This window comes from Aedes aegypti, chromosome 3, assembly GCF_002204515.2.
Source record: "Aedes aegypti strain LVP_AGWG chromosome 3, AaegL5.0 Primary Assembly, whole genome shotgun sequence".
NCBI classification, from domain to species: domain Eukaryota; kingdom Metazoa; phylum Arthropoda; class Insecta; order Diptera; family Culicidae; genus Aedes; species Aedes aegypti.
In genome coordinates, this window is record NC_035109.1 from 209,694,522 (window position 1) to 209,712,926 (window position 18,405).

At 36.9% G+C, this 18,405-nt stretch overlaps 1 protein-coding gene across 1 annotated transcript in view; it reads left to right on the plus strand.

Annotated features, from left to right (window-relative positions):
- Positions 1-5,863: 5,863 nt before the first annotated feature.
- Positions 5,864-18,405, plus strand: part of LOC5572259 — a 34,052-nt gene continuing 21,510 nt past the window's right edge. Inside the window, exon 1 of the mRNA XM_021853054.1 lies at positions 5,864-6,534. Within this exon, the coding sequence (XP_021708746.1) occupies positions 6,464-6,534 (71 nt within the window). The 5' untranslated portion in view covers positions 5,864-6,463. The remainder of the gene's footprint in view (positions 6,535-18,405) is intronic.

Below are 18,405 nucleotides of genomic sequence, written 5' to 3' on the forward strand. Positions count from 1 at the left end.
AAATTTCCAGAACCCCACTCAGTGCCGTCGGTGCCAAAAGTGGGGTCATGGTACAAAAAATTGTCGCATGGATGCTAAATGCATGATTTGCGGAGGTTCTTCTCACGCTAAGGACGACTGTCCTGTGAAAGAAGATACCAGAAAGTTTGAATGCGCCAATTGCAAGGGCCCTCACAAAGCTAACTTTTGGGAATGCATTTCACGCAAAAGAGTCGTTGAGGCTCGTGCCAGGCAGATGAAGGATAATATCCGTTACGATAACGGTCGTTTCCGGAATTTGCCTGGTAGAGTATCGAACAATGCTCATTTTTCAGTTAACGATCGCTTGATTAGGAATCATACCCACCAGGAAGATCATAATCATGCTCATTCACAAACAAATTTTAATCCGTCGGGTAGCCGTTCGAATCTTTCAATTTCGAATGTATCTACCCACGGTAAATCCTTTGCCGATATCGTAGCAGGTAATTTGAACTCTTCCCCTATTCGTTCCATGAGTACCCATTCTACTTGTTTCAAATCAAATGGAAAAAACCCTACCGCCACAGGTAACTCCTACCCCGCTTCTTCGTCTACCGAAAATTCCAATGGGAAATCATCAGATGATATGTCTGCCTCTGATTTTAATTTTCTAACTGAACAATTGAATCTAATGATTGACGCAATGTTCAAAGCCACCACTATGACTGAAGCAGTCCAAGTAGGTGTAAAATTTACAAATCAAATTGTTATTGGATTACGTTTTTCTAATGGATCCAAATAATAATTTAAATATTTTAAATTGGAATGCTCGTTCTCTGAATGGTAAAGAGGACGAGCTGTTTAATTTTCTCACAGCTAATAACGTGCATATAGCAGTTATTACCGAAACTTATTTAAAACCTGGATCCAAACTAAAAAAAGATCCTAACTTTTTTGTTTATCGTAATGATCGACTTGATGGGGCATGTGGGGGAGTTGCAATCATCATTCATAGGCGTATAAAACATCAACTGTTTACGTCATTTGAAACTAAAGTTTTTGAAACTTTAGGTGTTTCTGTTGAAACACAGCTTGGTAAATATACTTTCATAGCTGCCTATTTGCCTTTTCAATGCTCTGGACAGCAAGTTAATTTGCTCCAAACTGACTTGCGAAAATTGACTCGCAATAAGTCAAAATTTTTTGTCATTGGTGACTTTAATGCCAAACATCGGTCATGGAATAATTCTCAAAGTAATTCCAACGGCAGAATTTTATTTGATGAGTGCTCTTCAGGATATTTCTCAATTCAATACCCTGATAGCCCTACATGTTTTTCCTCTTCTAGAAATCCATCTACGATTGACTTGGTCTTAACCGACTCTAGTCATCTTTGTAGCCAACTGATTACTCATGCTGATTTTGATTCTGATCATGTCCCTGTTACATTTCAAATATCCCAAGAAGCGATTCTAAATCCTATCAGCTCCACTTTCAATTATTTACGAGCCGACTGGAATATATATAAAACGTATGTTGACTCTAATCTTGATACTAACATTTCATTAGAAACTAAACTTGATATTGACAATGCTCTTGAAACTTTAACGAATTCCATTGTTGAAGCCAGAAGCATTGCAATTCCAAAATGTGAAGTAAAATTTGAATCCGTGATTATAGACGATGATCTTAAACTCTTGATCCGTCTTAAAAACGTGAGGAGAAGGCAATTTCAACGCGCTCGCGATCCTGCTATGAAAATTATATGGCAGGATTTGCAGAAAGAAATCAAAAAGCGTTTTGCTCAATTAAGAAACAAAAATTTTGAAAATAAAATTTCTCAATTGGACCCTGGCTCTAAGCCCTTTTGGAAATTATCGAAAATCTTGAAAAAACCTCAGAAGCCTATACCGGCATTGAAAGAGGAAAACAAATTATTACTAACTAATTGCGAAAAAGCTCAAAAACTTGCTATGCAGTTTGAAAGTGCGCACAATTTTAATTTAGGACTTACAAGTCCAATTGAAAATGAAGTTACTCAGGAGTTCGAAAATATTCTCAATCAAGAGAACGTTTTCGAAAATGCCTGGGAGACTGATTTGGAAGAAGTGAGAACTATTATTAAAAAAATCAAAAACATGAAAGCTCCTGGCGATGATGGAATTTTCTACATCCTCATCAAGAAACTTCCAGAAAGTAGCTTATCATTTTTAGTTGATATATTTAACAAATGTTTTCAATTAGCATATTTTCCTGACAAATGGAAAAATGCTAAGGTTGTTCCAATTTTAAAACCAGACAAAAATCCTGCAGAAGCTTCTAGCTATCGTCCAATCAGTTTGCTTTCCTCCATCAGTAAACTTTTTGAAAAGGTTATTTTGAACAGAATGATGGCCCACATCAACGAAAATTCAATTTTTGCCAATGAACAGTTCGGATTCCGCCATGGACATTCGACCACTCATCAACTTCTACGTGTAACAAATTTGATCCGTTCCAACAAATCTGAAGGCTATTCTACTGGTCTTGCTCTTCTAGATATAGAAAAAGCATTCGACAGTGTTTGGCATAGGGGTTTGATTGTAAAATTGAAAAACTTTAATTTTCCAACATACATTGTTAGAATAATTCAAAGTTATCTGTCAAATCGTACACTTCAGGTTAATTATCAGAACTCCAGATCTGAAAGACTTCCTGTAAGAGCTGGAGTTCCTCAAGGCAGCATTTTGGGACCAATATTATACAATATTTTCACATCTGACTTACCTGAGTTACCTCAGGGATGTCAAAAATCTTTGTTTGCGGATGACACAGGCCTCTCCGCCAAAGGACGAAGCCTGCGTGTCATCTGTAGTCGATTGCAAAAAAGTTTGGATATTTTTTCTTCATACTTGCAAAAATGGAAGATTTCTCCTAATGCTTCCAAAACTCAACTAATAATATTCCCACATAAACCAAAAGCTCTTTATTTGAAACCTTCAAGTAGACATGTTGTCACGATGAGAGGGGTTCCAATAAATTGGTCAGATGAAGTTAAGTATCTAGGGCTCATGCTAGATAAGAATTTAACTTTCAAAAATCACATTGAGGGCATTCAAGTCAATGTAACAAATATGTAAAATGTCTCTATCCCCTTATTAATAGAAAATCAAAACTTTGTCTTAAGAACAAGCTTTTGATATTCAAACAAATTTTCAGGCCAGCCATGTTGTATGCTGTACCAATATGGACTAGCTGTTGTAATACCAGGAAGAAAGCTCTGCAGAGAATTCAAAATAAAATTTTGAAAATGATTCTGAGGCTTCCTCCTTGGTATAGTACCAATGAGTTACATAGAATATCCAATGTTGAAACATTGGAACAAATGTCAAATAAAATAATCAATAATTTCAGGCAAAAATCGTTACAATCTTCTATTGCCACGATTAATGCGTTATATGTTTAGGTTAAGTTAGGTTAAGTATATTCAAAGCGTTTTTTTTCTCTTATAAGCAGGTGAAATCAACTCACCTGTAAAAAATCTGAACTGCTACGGCAAATGAAATGTAATATGTTGTTAACAAAATGTTAATAAAATCTTAGATTTGTTTTACCAAATTAGGATGATAGTGTTGTCTAACACAGAACACCTAGATATAAGGAATAATGAATGTAATGTTTGGAATGATACTAATAAAGAAATTTAAAAAAAAAAAAAAAAAAAAAAAAACAGTCCTTATTTGTGTTATCTCTTTTTTATGATAAACTCCAATTGCAAGTGATTATGGAAAGTTTTTCGTCCATTTACATTTTCTCTACCTACTTTTTTAACAAAACCATGAAAACAACTGTGGAAAATTTATGTAATTCCTTTAAAACGTTTTCGTACTAGACAGCGGCAAACAAACACCACTACATATTAATTTATATAAATTCAGTATTCGGTATTTATAGCATACTTTTAAAATATTATTTTTCTCAAAACATTTGTTGAGAGCATTCAATTAACACCATATGGAAAAAATCTTGACCGACAATTGGGGCTGGTTGGGCACATCAGGAGTTAATCTTCAATGTTAACTTCCTTTTCCTGATCAGCCTAGATAGCCGCGTAGTGTAGGTAGAGGTTGTTTCAATTGGTTAAAAATTAACGCTACGGACTGCCTGTTCCGGTGGTCACCTGTAAGGTGGTGACCCCTAATTCATATGGCTTTAAGCTTACCGTGCCTAAGAATGAATGCTTCCCTGTCTAAATGGAACCTAACCGCAAACGGAGCCTGTGGAGTACCAGGGCGCCCTCTACAGTATTATGCCCTTCCTGTGCTATCCGGAGCAATGGTGCAGGTGACCTTGTGTTTCTCCGAGATAATCGGCTGCCCTTCTTCAGTTTCAAGTCTGAGGCAACATTAGGGTGGGATTATTAATACATTGTAATTTAGTTTAAATTTTCACCCTTATGGTTTCGCATTATGTGTTTTACACATTATATTTGAACGCGTTTTTCTCAATTGCATATTTTGGAACATGGGACAATTATGCGTATAACGGTACACTTTCCGAGCCATATGAAACATTGGGTGTGTACATACTGTAGTAGATTTGGTAGATTAAAGGGATCTGAACTCCAGGACGATTTGGATGACATCCATTATCCAATATTTTGTCAAAATTTGTGGACACGTCCATTAAGGCTTAATGAGTACCGTAATTCGGGGTGTAATTGATCAGTGGGGAGAAGTTGATCATTCACGTACCCACATGTATAAACTGTCAATAGAGCTATGATTTGATTTCAATTAGCACAATTCCTGTGACGTCGTATTACCGGATGACTGCTCTTAATGTTCCAAAGTTCGGTTTGACATTCAAGATAATTATACCATGGAAAAACAGATTTTTTATGAAATGTTTGATGAACTGTTGAAAAGTTCTTCTCCAAACAATCATCTATTGACAAGGCTATATAAAGACACCATTTAAACAACCTATTTTTTACATTGCAGATATGTTCTGTTAATCCAGTTTTAAATTTGCGTTGTGGATAAACAATCATTTTCTGAGTAAGAATGTATTTTTTTGTGCGCGAGTTGATAATTTCAAGGAAAATTGCATACCTTTAGGCGTTTAATGTGGTGTGTTCTAAAATTTCCAACATTCAACTTCAAAATTTACCGATATATCATTAGGTTGTAAGATTTTTGGGACTTGTTCCAGATTCAGTGACCCCAAATTTAGTGAATAGCATGTCTCTTCATTTTGGAAACTTATCGCAATAATTGATCAACTTCACCCCGGAATCAAAAACTTCACTTTTTGATTTAAAATAAATGTTTTTGTAATTAAGTGAACATTTCGTCAAAATTTCGTTTGTATAATTCAACCAGTACATTTTTTAAAAATATTTGGATAATAATACATGAATTCTACTAGGAGTTATAGAACAGAATCGCTCGAAAGTGATCAACTTCACCCCATTTTACGGTACTGTAAATGACTAAACGTAGACATCGCTCGCTTAAAATAATTTATGAACCTGTGTAGATTATGGTCAAAACTTCTGAATGTTCTGGACGCCTTTGTTTTTCAGCATTATTCTAGGTTACATACATACATTTCTAAATCTCCTGGTGCATAGTAACCAAAATCATGTTCTTCTCGGCCTCCGTAAGTATGGCCCTGATTATAACTCAATTTAGTGTTTATCTAATTAGTGGTACCTAACGGAGAACACCTAGATATAAAAAAAATATGTTTTGTTTGAAATGATATTAATACAGGAATTCAAAAAAAATGTTTCATCAGCTATTGCTTTTACAAACTGTTCCATTTTTCGAGACCCCTACCGAGCAAACGCTTGGAGGGATTGCTGTAAACGCGACTATCGTTGGGTTGTATTGGGTTGATTGTTTCGAATTCGGAGGGTACCTCGATGCGAGCCTCACGGACGGACCCACAGTTTGTGATTTGGAGCCGTTTCGCGCATATTACTTTTAAACACTGGTCGCTAAACGTACGCGTACGCCTGTCTGGACTTCATCAGCTCCTCTCCGTTTTGCTTCCCGTTTCATATTATTGGGCATTGGGTCCATCCATAGGAACTCATTCCGGTGCGCTAGTCAAGGGAAGGAACACACCCGGCAATAACACTAATAACAACAGCAGCAACAACAGTCATTATCAATGTGCCTCTTCTGACTCGCAACAACTCGACCAACAGGCCGAAGAAAAAAGCGAACCATCTTCATCATTATGCTGCGAAAGAACAAGACATTGCAGAATCGATATGTGTAACTATATAAAACTAAAATGTTGAGAAGAGCCTTAATTCATTACGGGTTAGTGTATCGTGGCGGTAACACGTACGCGTGGCATTGAAATTAAGCAAATCGAGACAAGTACCGAGACCTGAGAGATCGATGGACACCGTTCGGCTATTAGAGTGGGTCTTCGGTGATAAAAACAAGAAGCTTTCAAGTGACTAGAAGGAGAACAGTTGAAAAGTGTACCGATTACAGGCAAGCCCATGCTGCGCAATTCTGAAGAGATTTGCAGGAACTGGAATCGGAGAAGTGCGAGCAAAATGTGGCATTTGAAGTGAGTGTTGAAGGGTAATTCAGATGGTTAACTAACAAAAAAAAAGATTCTTCAATAATCAGGATAAGTGAGCTATTATAACATGTGTATGTAGTTTTAAACTATGAAATATGAATGTGTCCTGATCATAAAAGCTATTATATCGAAACAGTTAAAACAAAACAAGGACTAAATGGACTCTGGCTACCATGCAATGTTTTAATTGAAGCAGTTATCCATGTGCTATCATCGTATCACATCACAGTGTGTTTGAATCCGTTATTATTGAAAAAAATGTTCACCAAACCGGCACCCACCATTCGCAAGGTATAACATTCAAGAATCTTCTCCGTGAATTTGAAAACATTCCAACGAGGGAAACGGAAGTTATCGTGGTTTAATGGTTTTGGGCCATTGATATTCACACACTTCATAATATTTCCTAGCAGTTCAATATTTGCAATGTTTAAACCAACCAAGTTTATTCATTTGTTTTTTCAAGCTATGTACACCACATACAAAAGAGTAGGATTGCTTTTGGTTTGTTTTTGTTTGTTTTTGATTGTGAAAAAGAATCTTAGTACTGTATGCTTTCTTAATATTGTTAGTCGTTGATATTGTTTCGTATACCAGTACTTCCCAAACTGTGCGCCGTAGCACTTCTCCAGGTGCGCCACAAATTGATTTACAATTAGCTTAGAAATCAGCTCATAATCTTGGGATACTTTACAAATTCACCAATCGCATCTGATTGGTGATGAACCTGATTGTAGAGTATAACACGTTGCGATTTTTGTGATGGTCGTTTATGCTGTATGTACTTTCAATTCGAATATCTTAAATTTATCTTCAAAGTATGAGTGGTAGCTAGTCTAAAGAGGAATAGAAAGGTTAATACATTCTTAAATTATAATGAAGACCAAATCTCTCATTGAAAACTGGGATGATGAATCATGTTCACGTTCCTTCTGACAGGTTTTTGCAAGGAAGAAAGATATTGAGTTGAATTACGGATTTTTTTTAATGTAGCCTTTGATTTGAATGGACGTTTTTCCTGAAAAAAAAACAAACAAACTGTTTATAAAATTATTTTTAAGGGTATTGGCAAGCATTGAAAGTAAATGTTAAAAAATCAAATGCTCAAAAAGAAAAATAAAAAAAATCAAAGGTTTAAACTGACGTAATGATCTATTGATCACAATGTGAGAAGCAGGAGAGTTGAGCGTTTTACTTATTGATTGAATGCAAAATTAAAATTTAAGTGTTATGGCGTGTTGAGTCAGCTATCAGTAGACTATGGCAAATATTTGGCTTGTATTAATACAGGGCTAAACAAATGATTGACATCGCAAGGATTTGGTCAGTGTTGAACACGATGTTTGACTGTTGCTTTATGTCCAGCCAAATATTTGCGCATTTAGCAAACGTCTACTGCTGACTTTATTTATAACATATCATATGCGAGGCTGGATTTTCGGACAAATATCCTAAAATTGTCCAAAACTCGTTTTTGATGTCCATATCAAAATTTGCTATTACTTAGCTTTTTCGTCTGCTCGGATATCCCTTAAAAATAGCCAAAAACTTTCAAACCACGATAACTACCGTTTTCCTCGCTGAAAAATTTAATTTGCGGAGAAGAGGCTCGAATACTATTTTTTTTTTTTATTATGAGTGCCAAATCGGTGGGCAATTTTTTCACGTTAACAATGATTTCAGACACACCGTGACATCAAATGAGTATGCGGCGTCGTTGGTCCAGTACCGATAATTGCCGTAATTATTAATGTCATGATGATGAGGATGCGGAGCGTAAATATAGAACCCACCGATACGTGATCCTTGGGTATAAACGCATCGGGATTGCCTGGACAGATTGCGTGCTGGATGTCGTGACCGTAAGCTTATAGTGCAGCAGTCAGTGCAAGAAGTGGTTAGTCAGGTTGCTGTAAGAACCTGTCATCGGCGATCAACTGTAAATCTATCTGAGAAGTTTCACCGAGCTTCCAAGATATCATCCTAGACCATTTGCACCACGCAAAACCTATTAAGTGTAAAGTTCGATGGCCACGTAAAACGGATACCGCAATCCGGGGTAACATTGATCATTTTTTTGAATATTTCTTAAACATTTGATTTGAAAATGCATGTGTTGCATATTTTATATTTTTAAAACAAGTACTGTCACCCATTGTTCGTGTTTATGTACTGTATTTTGTTTTCTGAAAGTTTAAAGCATGTTTAAAAAATGTTTTAAGTGAGTTTTTTATTTAGCTGATATGGGGTAACATTGATCACACCATGAAAACATCGTTCGGTAATATTGAAAATATCATTACTTACTAAAATCATGGTCCCTGAAGCCGAATATGAAGGTCAAACTCTTATAAGTCATTTACTTTTTGAGTTATTTTAAAATTAAAAACACCTTGAATTGTGGAATACGCCTAAATGTATGCAATTTCTAAGGAAATTCTTCACGCTTTATAATAATTTGTGAATTATGCTTTATTGAACATATTTATGAAAATTTTGACAACGGAGTCGTTTTCGGCAATGTCATTTTTAGTAACAACCGCATTTCTCTTGCTCATATCGTTTACAGAACTCATGTAAGACATGATTCTTTTATGGTATCATCCATAATCATGAAAATCATTGTTTACAAAAGTTGAAAAATTTACGCATGAACACAACTTTATTTTTGCAAAAACCTTATTGTATATTAGCTCATGATTAGAAGAAAGAGAATCGCCATTCATGCATTAAAAATATTTCATCAACTAATGTTGATTCGAGCTTTTTACGAAGAGGGTCATTGCGATCAATTTTACCCCGCTGATCAATGTTACCCCGGATTACGGTACTTTCAAATGGAGCGCAATCGTAGATAATTTCTTGATATGTTGTAGCCTACAACTACAACTTGTAAGGCAACGTATCCCATTACTGGAAATTTTATAAGACACATACACTCCCGTGCATAAGTTTGGGTTCACCCCCTAAAAAAGATGCAAAAGTGTTCAGTCCATATCTCTCCATAGGCCGCATTCGAAAGGCAAAGAGTTATTCTTACTTCGTATGTATTTTTCTAAAAACATTTTTTGAATTTTGTGTACCGCCGTGCGGGGTGACATTGGGCCTAGGGGGTGACTTTGACCGCCTCTTTCGATGCATCTCATGGCTAGTAGGAACGTCAAAAAACTAATCTATGGCCATTTATTGGCTATTCATAACGTATTCTTGAAGCTTGACACATTGTATTCATTATTCTAGCATTAGCTTGCTGTAAAAACCTTGGCCCAAAGTCACCTTTATGGCCCAATGTCACCCCGCCTTACGGTACTAAATTTTTACTTAAAGTTGTGACATTTTCAAAAAACACACTGAAAAATCATATCTAATTTCCTCAGCATTGGTTCGACCAAAATTTTAAAACAAGGTGTCTTCAGAATCGTAATTTTATATTCTTTGAAGAGACCCCACGCAATTTTGGCGGAAAAATATGGAAAGCATTCAAAATCAATGAAACAGTCAGTCAAGTCATCGTGCAAAAGTTTGGGTTCACCCCTCAGTATGGTGTATCGTGCAAAAGTTTGGGTTCACCTGAACTTACTTAAATCTGTGAAATCTCAAACCAATCATGTACGCGCCATTATTTGCGCTCAAAAAAGCTTTAAACTATCAAACTCGGTTGAAAAATGTCAGAGATATTGACAAAAAAGATGTGCGTGCGGCTCAGGTGAACCCAAACTTTTGCACGATTTGCATCATACTGAGGGGTGAACCCAAACTTTTGCACGATGACTTGACTGACTGTTTCATTGATTTTGAAAACTTTCCAGATTTTTTCGCCAAAATTTCGTGGGGTCTCTTCAAAGAATATAAGATTACGATTCTAATGACACTTTGATTTATAATTTTGGTTGATCCAATGCTGAGGAAATTAGATATGATTTTTCAGAGTGTTTTTTTTTTGAAAAATGTCACAACTTTAAGTAAAAATTAAGTACACAAAGTTTAAAAAATGTTTTTGGAAAAATACATACGAAGTAAGAATAACTCTTTGCCTTTCGAATGTGGCTTAAAGAGTTTCAATTGGACGTGTAATCACAGAGATATGGACAGAAAACTCTTGTATGTTTTTGAGGGGGTGAACCCAAACTTTTGCACGGGAGTGCAATATCTTTAGACACCTTGAGCCCAAAGTTGCCAAACATATCAATAATAATAGTGTAAATAACAGTACAATTACAAACAACATTACAAATCGAACTCTACATTTTTTTATAATGGTTTCACGAGACCTTGTTGTCTATTTATAATACATATAATTATTTTTATCCTGCAAAAACCAATTAGAATATATAACACTAATTATGACATTGCATTTTGTTGATGTTATCTAATACCAAATTGATCAATCTTACAAGGTGGCCTTCAATTCCGGAGAAACCCAGAAATATTTCGAATTCTCTAAATTTGTACATCATGGAATGACTAAATTTGTACATCATGGAATGACTAATTTATAGTGGTTGTAACTTTTATATGAGTAATATGAGTTCTACTGAGCCCAAAAACATATTCATATGTGATGAAAAATAACATATTTAAGGATATTATTCTGATAGTTCTATCTTCTTTATTTTATTATATGTTCGATACCATGATCGACAAAATCAATGAACAATGAATAAAGTTTGAGACACTTGCACAAAAATTTCAAAGATATCATGTAATAAATCAAGCTGTTCAAAACTAGGGGACAGGAGGTGCAAGAACAAATTTATAGTTTGCCCACATTTACTTCCATTATTTTAGTGCAAAATACATTCATATTTTCAAATTATTATTATATTTGTCACACTTCTTCTTCTTCTTTTTCTTGGCATTACGTCCTCACTGAGACAGAGCCTGCTTCTCAGCTTAGTGTTCAATGAACACTTCCACAGTTAATAACTGAAGGCTTTCTTTGCCAAAGTTGCCATTTTCACATTCGTATCACGTGTGGCAGGTACGATGATACTCTATGCCCAGGGAAGTCAAGGAAATTTCCATTACGAAAAGATCCTGGACCGACCGGGAATCGAACCCAGACAACATCAACATGGATTTGCTTTGTAGCCGCGGACTCTAACCACTCGGCTAACAAAGGGCCGTTCGTCATGCTGGCGTGATCCAAATATATGTGTTTCATTGTTACCACTTATTGGCCTTTTTTCGGTGAACGTGATACTTATACTCAGGGTGAAAGGGAGTGAAATGAAAAAAAAAATGATAGAATCGCAAACGAGCGACGTTGTAGCGTTGTTCACTGTTGCCTCGACCTGTTAACTATGTTGTTTGGCGTAAATCGATCTTTGGCATATTTTTGGAGATTCATACGAACGTCTACTTATTCGATTTTGTCGCGCATCATCTCGCATACCCCTTCAGTTTTTACTTCAATTTCTGTGGGTCACTTTGGGGTTTATCATGTTCAAAATTAGTGTATTTATTCCTAATTATTATCATCATGAAATTTTTGGGCGTTTAGCCTAAAACTAACGGATATTTTTTTTTTTTTTTAGTATCATTCCAAACATTACATTCATTTCTTACATGTAGGTGTTCTGTGTTATTAGACAACACTATCATCCTAATTTGGTAAAACAAATTTAAGATTTTATTAACATTTTGTTAACAACATATAACATTTCATTTGCCGTAGCAGTTCAGATTTTTTACAGGTGAGTTGATTTCACCTGCTTATAAGAGAAAAAAAAACGCTTTAAATATACTTAACCTAACTTAACCTAAACATATAACGCATTAATCGTGGCAATAGAAGATTGTAACGATTTTTGCCTGAAATTATTTATTATTTTATTTGGCATTTGTTCCAATGTTTCACCATTGGATATTCTATGTAACTCATTGGTACTATACCAGGGAGGAAGCCTCAGAATCATTTTCAAAATTTTATTTTGAATTCTCTGCAGAGTTTTCTTCCTGGTATTACAACAGCTAGTCCATATTGGTACAGCATACAACATGGCTGGCCTGAAAATTTGTTTGAATATCAAAAGCTTGTTCTTAAGACAAAGTTTTGATTTTCTATTAATAAGGGGATAAAGACATTTTACATATTTATTGCATTTGGCTTGAATGCCCTCAATGTGATTTTTAAAGTTAAATTCTTATCAAGCATGAGCCCCCTAACATGTCTACTTGAAGGTTTCAAATAAAGAGCTTTTGGTTTATGTGGGAATATTATTAGTTGAGTTTTAGAAGCATTAGGAGAAATCTTTCATTTTTGCAAGTATGAAGAAAAAATATCCAAACTTTTTTGCAATCGACTACAGATGACACGCAGGTTTCGACCTTTGGCGGAGAGGCCTGTGTCATCCGCAAACAAAGATTTTTGACATCCCTGAGGTAACTCAGGTACGTCAGATGACTAACGGATACTTTATTCCTTTATTCATTTAAGTGACCTCAACTACCTATATTCAATTTTTACGGCCACCATTTTGTTAAGTTGCTATGTAAAAAAATATGGACCATGCATTTTCATGTTTTGATGAGCTTCCCTAAAAAGCATGCAAATCAACTGTTATGCCCCCAAGAAAAATGAAAATTTAGAAACTTGGAATACTCAATATTAAGAGCATGCAGTAGTTTCTTGATACTTGATGGGCTACAATCCGCTACGTTGAATCTACGCTGAATGGATAATTCTTCTCCACTGGGCTCGATCCTGAGCCAATCGCTTCCAGTCGCCCTGAACGTTAAGTACCCTTAAGTCCTCTTCAACTGCAAAAAGCCAACGTGTGCGAATATTATTTTTGCTTGTCGTTCTTCCGGCATTCACACCACGTGACCAGCCCAACGCAGCCTGCATGTCGTGTTTTATGAGCTTGATAATATCCACTTCTTTATATACTTGGTACAACTCATGATTCATGCGACACCGCCAGATGCCATTTGTTTACCGCCGAGTATTGTTCGCAGCACTTTACGCCAAAAACTCCAAACGCTTTCCGGTCGACCTCTTTTAACGACCAGGATTCATGGCCGTGTAGAGCAACCGGAAGGATAAATGTCCTAAATAGCGCGAATTTTGTTTTCGTTTGCAGGCTACGGGACTTAAGCTGGTTACGGAGCCCGTAAAAAGCCCTATTCGCAGCTGCAAGACGCCTTTCCACCTCATGGGTAACATCATTATCGCACGTCACTAAAGTACCAAGATACACAAATTCTTCCACTACTTCAAGCTTTTCACCACCCACCACCACTTCACTACCAACGTCACGATTGGAACCACGCTGCCTACCAGCGATCATGTACTTAGTTTTGCTGGTGTTGACGGTAAATCCAATCCTCGCTGTCTTATTGACTTGGTCTTAACCGACTCTAGTCATCTTTGTAGCCAACTGATTACTCATGCTGATTTTGATTCTGATCATGTCCCTGTTACATTTCAAATATCCCAAGCAGCGATTCTCAATCCTATCAGCTCCACTTTCAATTATTTACGAGCCGACTGGAATATATATGAAACGTATGTTGACTCTAATCTTGATGTTAACATTTCTTTAGAAACTAAAATTGATATTGACAATGCTCTTGAAACTTTAACAAATTCCATTGTTGAAGCCAGAAACATTGCAATTCCAAAATGTGAAGTAAAATTTGAATCCGTGATTATAGACGATGATCTTAAACTCTTGATCCGTCTTAAAAACGTGAGGAGAAGGCAATTTCAACGCACTCGTGATCCTGCTATGAAAATTATATGGCAGGATTTGCAGAAAGAAATCAAGAAACGTTTTGCAGATTTAAGAAACAAAAATTTTGAAAATAAAATTTCTCAATTGGACCCCGGCTCTAAGCCCTTTTGGAAATTATCTAAAATCTTGAAAAAACCTCAGAAGCCAATACCGACATTGAAAGAGGAAAACAAATTATTACTAACTAATTGCGAAAAAGCTCAAAAACTTGCTATGCAGTTTGAAAGTGCGCACAATTTTAATTTAGGACTTACTAGTCCAATTGAAAATGAAGTTACTCAGGAGTTCGAAAATATTCTCAATCAAGAGAACGTTTTCGAAAATGCCTGGGAGACTGATTTGGAAGAAGTGAGAACTATTATTAAAAAATTCAAAAATATGAAAGCTCCTGGCGATGATGGAATTTTCTACATCCTCATCAAGAAACTTCCAGAAAGTAGCTTATCATTTTTAGTTGATATATTTAACAAATGTTTTCAATTAGCATATTTTCCTGACAAATGGAAAAATGCTAAGGTTGTTCCAATTTTAAAACCAGACAAAAATCCTGCAGAAGCTTCTAGCTATCGTCCAATCAGTTTGCTTTCCTCCATCAGTAAACTTTTTGAAAAGGTTATTTTGAACAGAATGATGGCCCACATCAACGAGAATTCAATTTTTGCCAATGAACAGTTCGGATTCCGCCATGGACATTCGACCACTCATCAACTTTTACGTGTAACAAATTTGATCCGTTCCAACAAATCTGAAGGCTACTCTACTGGTCTTGCTCTTCTAGACATAGAAAAAGCATTCGACAGTGTTTGGCATGAAGGTTTGATTGTAAAATTGAAAAATTTTAATTTTCCAACATACATTGTTAGAATAATTCAAAGTTATCTGTCAAATCGTACACTTCAGGTTAATTATCAGAACTCCAGATCTGAAAGACTTCCTGTAAGAGCTGGTGTTCCCCAAGGCAGCATTTTGGGACCAATATTATACAATATTTTCACATCTGACTTACCTGAGTTACCTCAGGGATGTCAAAAATCTTTGTTTGCGGATGACACAGGCCTCTCCGCCAAAGGACGAAGCCTGCGTGTCATCTGTAGTCGATTGCAAAAAAGTTTGGATATTTTTTCTTCATACTTGCAAAAATGGAAGATTTCTCCTAATGCTTCCAAAACTCAACTAATAATATTCCCACATAAACCAAAAGCTCTTTATTTGAAACCTTCAAGTAGACATGTTGTCACGATGAGAGGGGTTCCAATAAATTGGTCAGATGAAGTTAAGTATCTAGGACTCATGCTAGATAAGAATTTAACTTTCAAAAATCACATTGAGGGCATTCAAGCCAAATGTAACAAATATGTAAAATGTCTCTATCCCCTTATTAATAGAAAATCAAAACTTTGTCTTAAGAACAAGCTTTTGATATTCAAACAAATTTTCAGGCCAGCCATGTTGTATGCTGTACCAATATGGACTAGCTGTTGTAATACCAGGAAGAAAGCTCTGCAGAGAATTCAAAATAAAATTTTGAAAATGATTCTGAGGCTTCCTCCCTGGTATAGTACCAATGAGTTACATAGGATATCCAATGTCGAAACATTGGAACAAATGTCAAATAAAATAATCAATAATTTCAGGCAAAAATCGTTACAATCTTCTATTGCCACGATTAATGCGTTATATGTTTAGGTTAAGTTAGGTTAAGTATATTAAAAACTTTTTTTTTTCTCTTATAAGCAGGTGAAATCAACTCACCTGTAAAAAATCTGAACTGCTACGGCAAATGAAATGTAATATGTTGTTAACAAAATGTTAATAAAATCTTAGATTTGTTTTAACAAATTAGGATGATAGTGTTGTCTAATAACACAGAACACCTAGATATAAGAAATAATGAATGTAATGTTTGGAATGATACTAATAAAGAAATTAAAAAAAAAAAAAAAAAAAAAAAAAAAAAAAAAATCCTCGCTGTCTCCTTTTTAAAAGGCACGAATGCCTCTTCTACGGCTCGACGATTAATTCCGATTATATCGATATCGTCCGCAAAATCCAGGAGCATATGCGACCGGGCGACAATGGTACCGCTTCTTTGCACGTCCGCTCTCCATATAGCTCCTTCGAGAGCAAAAGGTTCGAAAGCGCATCTCGTTGCTTCAATCCATGTAAGGTTACGAAGGAGGTTGATGTCTCATCCGCAACCCGCACACTTGATTTCCATCCATCCAACGTTGCACGAATCAGTCTAATCAGTTTCGCCGGAAAACTGTATTCTACCATTATTTGCTATAACTCATTTCGTACGCCGCCTTGAAATCAATGAACAGATGGTGAGTCTGCAAGTTGTATTCCCGGAACTTATCAAGGATTTGTCATAAGATAAACATTTGATCCGTCGTTGATCAGCCGACGAAGGACTCCTCCAGCGGTCTCAATCTGTTGAACAGAACACGCGACATTATGTTGTACGCCGAATTGAGGAGTGTTATTCCTCGGTAATTGGCGCACTCCAATATGTGGCCCTTCTTATACAGAGGGCAGATGAGGCAATTCTTCTTCCTCCCATATCCTTAACAGAGTACGGTGCAGTATTTCGTACATCTGCTCACTACCGTGCTTGAAAAGTTTGGCCGGGAGCTCTTCTTTTCCAGCACTTCTTAACTTCTTAATCGCTTTTCTAACCTCATCTAGCGTCGGGGGCTCCACAGCTTGTAAATCGTTGCTGATGGTTAATCTGTTCTCAGACGCGCTCGTGTTCTCTCCATTCAACAATTGCTGTTCTTTTCACCTAGCAGCCACCAAGATTTTGTCTGTCAGCAAGTTACCTTCGCGGTCATTGCACATGACGGGATACGGCGTAGTTTTTCTCCGTACGCCATTGACAGTTTCGTAAAATCTCCGCATATCATTTTGTTCCATGCTGTTGTGCGCCTCAGTAATGATGTCTTCTTCATACTGCCTTTTCTTTCTGTGGTGAATTCGGTTCTCGGCTGCTCTAGCTTCCTTGTACCGCTCTCTATTCTGCCGGGTACCAGACACTAACATCCGGCGTCTGGCAACAATCTTCTCATCCATCACATTCTGGCACTCCTCATCAAACCAATCGTTTCTGGGTCGTCTCTGAGCAGCACCTATCACCTCGCGCGCTGCTGTGCTCATCGCATCGTGGATAGACTCCCACAGATTGTTGAGGTTGTCTCCTACGTTGTATCCCCTTATCCGCTCATCAAGCTTCCGGCGGTACTCGTCTGCTACTCCTTCTGTTGATAAGCGCTGGATATTGAAACACAACGGTCGCTGTGTTCTTATGTTCGCCACGGTAGACAACCGTGCACGAATTTTACTAACAACGAGATAGTGATCAGAGTCGAATTTTGGATCTCTGAAGGTCCTCACATCGATGATTGGTGGCGGAGTGAAGGCTCTCCGTACCAATTATTGGGCGGAAAAAATCCTCTCTACCGACCTGACGTTGGCATCCCCGATAACAACTTTTACGTCATGTTTTGGGCACTCTCTGTAGGTCTTGTCGAGACAATCATAAAACGCATCCTTCGTGTCATCGGGTTTATCGTTTGTCAGCGCATAGATGTTGATCAAACTATAGTTGAAGAATTTGTCCCGTATCCTCAATACGCAGATTCGTTCATCAATCGGTTTCCACCTCATAACTCGCTTCATCTGTTTCCCGATCACTATGAATCCGACACCATGCTCTTTCTTATCGCTGCCACTATGGTAGATGTTGTATTTGAAAGCTGTGTTGGCGATGGGATCCACCGCCCTGAATTCACGTTCTCCAGTTCTAGGCCATCTTACTTCCTGAATAGCAGCCACGCTCACTCCTACCATCTGCAATTCACGAGCCAAAAGGCTCACTCGTCCGAGTTCATTTAACGTCCTGATATTCCAGGTACCGATTTTCCAATCTTAGTCCTTATTTCGTTGCCAGGTCGGTTGCCGAAAATATCGTTATTTCTCCTTTCTCCATTTTTCGTGGTAGGTAAGAAATTCGATATGGTATCTTACCAGGGTCGCGATACCTGCATCACGATGGTGGGGCTGCCACCTTAAGTGTAGGTGACGTGATACAGCATTTCATACTCAGCCACTATGTGCC